This window comes from Octopus bimaculoides, chromosome 30, assembly GCF_001194135.2.
Source record: "Octopus bimaculoides isolate UCB-OBI-ISO-001 chromosome 30, ASM119413v2, whole genome shotgun sequence".
NCBI classification, from domain to species: Eukaryota; Metazoa; Mollusca; class Cephalopoda; order Octopoda; family Octopodidae; genus Octopus; species Octopus bimaculoides.
In genome coordinates, this window is record NC_069010.1 from 9793483 (window position 1) to 9795947 (window position 2465).

At 37.8% G+C, this 2465-nt stretch overlaps 1 protein-coding gene across 1 annotated transcript in view; it reads left to right on the forward strand.

Annotated features, from left to right (window-relative positions):
• The window catches only part of LOC106878156 (short transient receptor potential channel 7), a 16135-nt gene that overhangs the window by 10947 nt on the left and 2723 nt on the right, over nt 1-2465 (forward strand). The window contains exons 6-9 of the mRNA XM_052978136.1: nt 160-299; nt 1088-1178; nt 1659-1810; nt 2395-2465. Coding sequence (XP_052834096.1) covers nt 160-299; nt 1088-1178; nt 1659-1810; nt 2395-2465 — 454 coding nt within the window. The remainder of the gene's footprint in view (nt 1-159; nt 300-1087; nt 1179-1658; nt 1811-2394) is intronic.

The window sequence follows — 2465 nt, forward strand, 5'->3', positions numbered from 1 at the left end:
ATCTATTTGTCTATCTGTCTGTCTATCTATCCATTTATCTATCTATTTGTCTGTCTCTCTGTCTGTCTATTTATCTATTTATCTATCTATCTTTCTCTCTATCCATCTGTCTATCTAATCTATCTATTTGTTTGTCTGTCTGTCTGTCTACCTCTGCAGGATTCATTGTCCAGGAGCTTCAACAGATCTATGAAGGAGGACTCTGTGAGTACAGTTACTCCTACAGCAACATCATGGACTTTGCCATGCTCTCCCTCTACACGATGTGCTTCTCACTGCGGTTCTGCATTTTATTCAAGGTTGGTGGACCATATCTAGTTTCTTTCATATGTGTGTATGTGTATATATATATGCGTATGTGTGTGTATGTATATATGTCTGTGTGCATACATGTACAGGATACATGTATGTATACATATATGCCTGTATTTGTGTGTGCGCATGTGAACAAACATTTAAATTAGTTCACAGAATGTTTGAGTCATATTTGATCCCTAAACAACCATCCAAGGTGGTGGCATGTTATTGTCGAGGGAACAGGCCAGATGGAAAATAGCAGACGTCAAAAGATAGAGAACAGATGCCGAAGATGCAAAGAGCGACTCGCACTTCTTCGTCCCCTACCAAATCTCCTCTGGGATAAATGTCCCCAGCTCTTCTATACAACCCTTGGCCTGAACAGCCATCTTAGACACCGGTACCATTCGTACCCATCAAGATGAAGAAGCCCGATTTCTCGCTCCAGATTAACTACTCGGATAGGACCTAATGCAACCACCAACCACAACGATATACTTGCGTCTATCTATCTACCTACCTACCTACCTACCTATCCATCTATCTATCTATCTATCTATCTATCTACCTATGTATCTATATATCTATATACCTATCTATCTACCTATCTACCTACCTACCTACCTATATATTTATATATCTATCTATGCATATATGTAACTGCTTATCTATCTGTCTGTTTATTTCAACAATTTCATAAAGTATACACATATTTCTACATGCAACAAAAGACTATATCTACACACATTCTCAGTCGCCTTCTCTCTCTCTCTTCCTCCTTCTCTCACAGAGACAACAGTCGACTCAGTATCTGCAAGAACTCTCCAATGGTACCATCGATTTTATGGAGAAATTCTATGATGTATATTGGTTGAATGCAGGTGAGTGTTGATCTCATACACTTCTGAATAAATCACTTCATGTACTCACGCACACACACATATACATACCTATATATAACATATGGCCGTTGCCAGTACCTCCTGACTGGCCTTCGTGCTGGTGGCACGTAAAAGCACCCACTACACTCTCTGAGTGGTTGGCGTTAGGAAGGGCATCCAGTTGTAGAAACCATGCCAGATCAGATTGGAGCCTGTTGTAGCCATCTAGTTCACCAGTCCTCAGTCAAATCGTCTAACCCATGCTAGCATGGAAAGCGGACGTTAAACAATGATGATGATGATATACCAGGCCTTTCGTGACACCCTAAAAGAAAGGAACTTTTCAGCATCCCATCGTATACATACATGCATTATATATATATATATATATATATATATATATATATTATGCCACCACATCACCACAGCTACCACCACCACCACCACAACCACCTCTACCACTCTACCTTTCCACACCAGATCGTTATTATTGGAACAAAGACGACCCAGAGAATGTAGCTGAGGCCTTGTTCGCTGTGGCAAATATACTCAGTTTCGCCAGGATCTCATACATTCTGCCAGCTAATGCCACCCTGGGACCGTTACAGATCTCAATCGGGAGAATGGTCAAGGTTAGTAAACACACTTTTGTTTATTGGTTATTGTTGTTGTTTATCACATCTTTTATAATAATAATAAGGAACTGGATGATTCCTGGTTTACCATCCTTGCAAGAAATGTAAAAGATTGTTTTAACTGGTAACCGGTCACCCGTACTGAGAAGAACATTGTCACTGTGAATTTTCTTTCTTTTTTCCTCTGTATTTTCTTTGTTTCTTATTTTTTCATTTTTCCTTTTTAAAAAAAACATTTTTCTTCTTCTCTTTATTCTTTCTGCCCCTTTTCGTCTGTTACGTGAGTTTGTAAATGAACAATCTGATGTACTTATTTTACTGGTCAACATATGTATACAGCAAGACACTCAGCAAGAAATGGAAATAAAATTGAAAGATAATAATAATAATAATAATAATAATAATAATAGTCAAGACAAAGACAGACGTACAGTTGAAATATCGTTGAATAAAATATCTTACAATCGAATCGCGCTCTTCGTCTTGGCTGTTTACCTTTGTGAAGAGTTATCTCAATCCTTTTTAAAATATAATAATAATAATAATAATAATGATGATGTGCTTATTTATTTTATAACCAGGAGATATTGAAGTTCTTCCTGCTGTTCTGTTTGGTGTTGGCAGCGTTTATTGTTGGATTGCAGAATCTTTA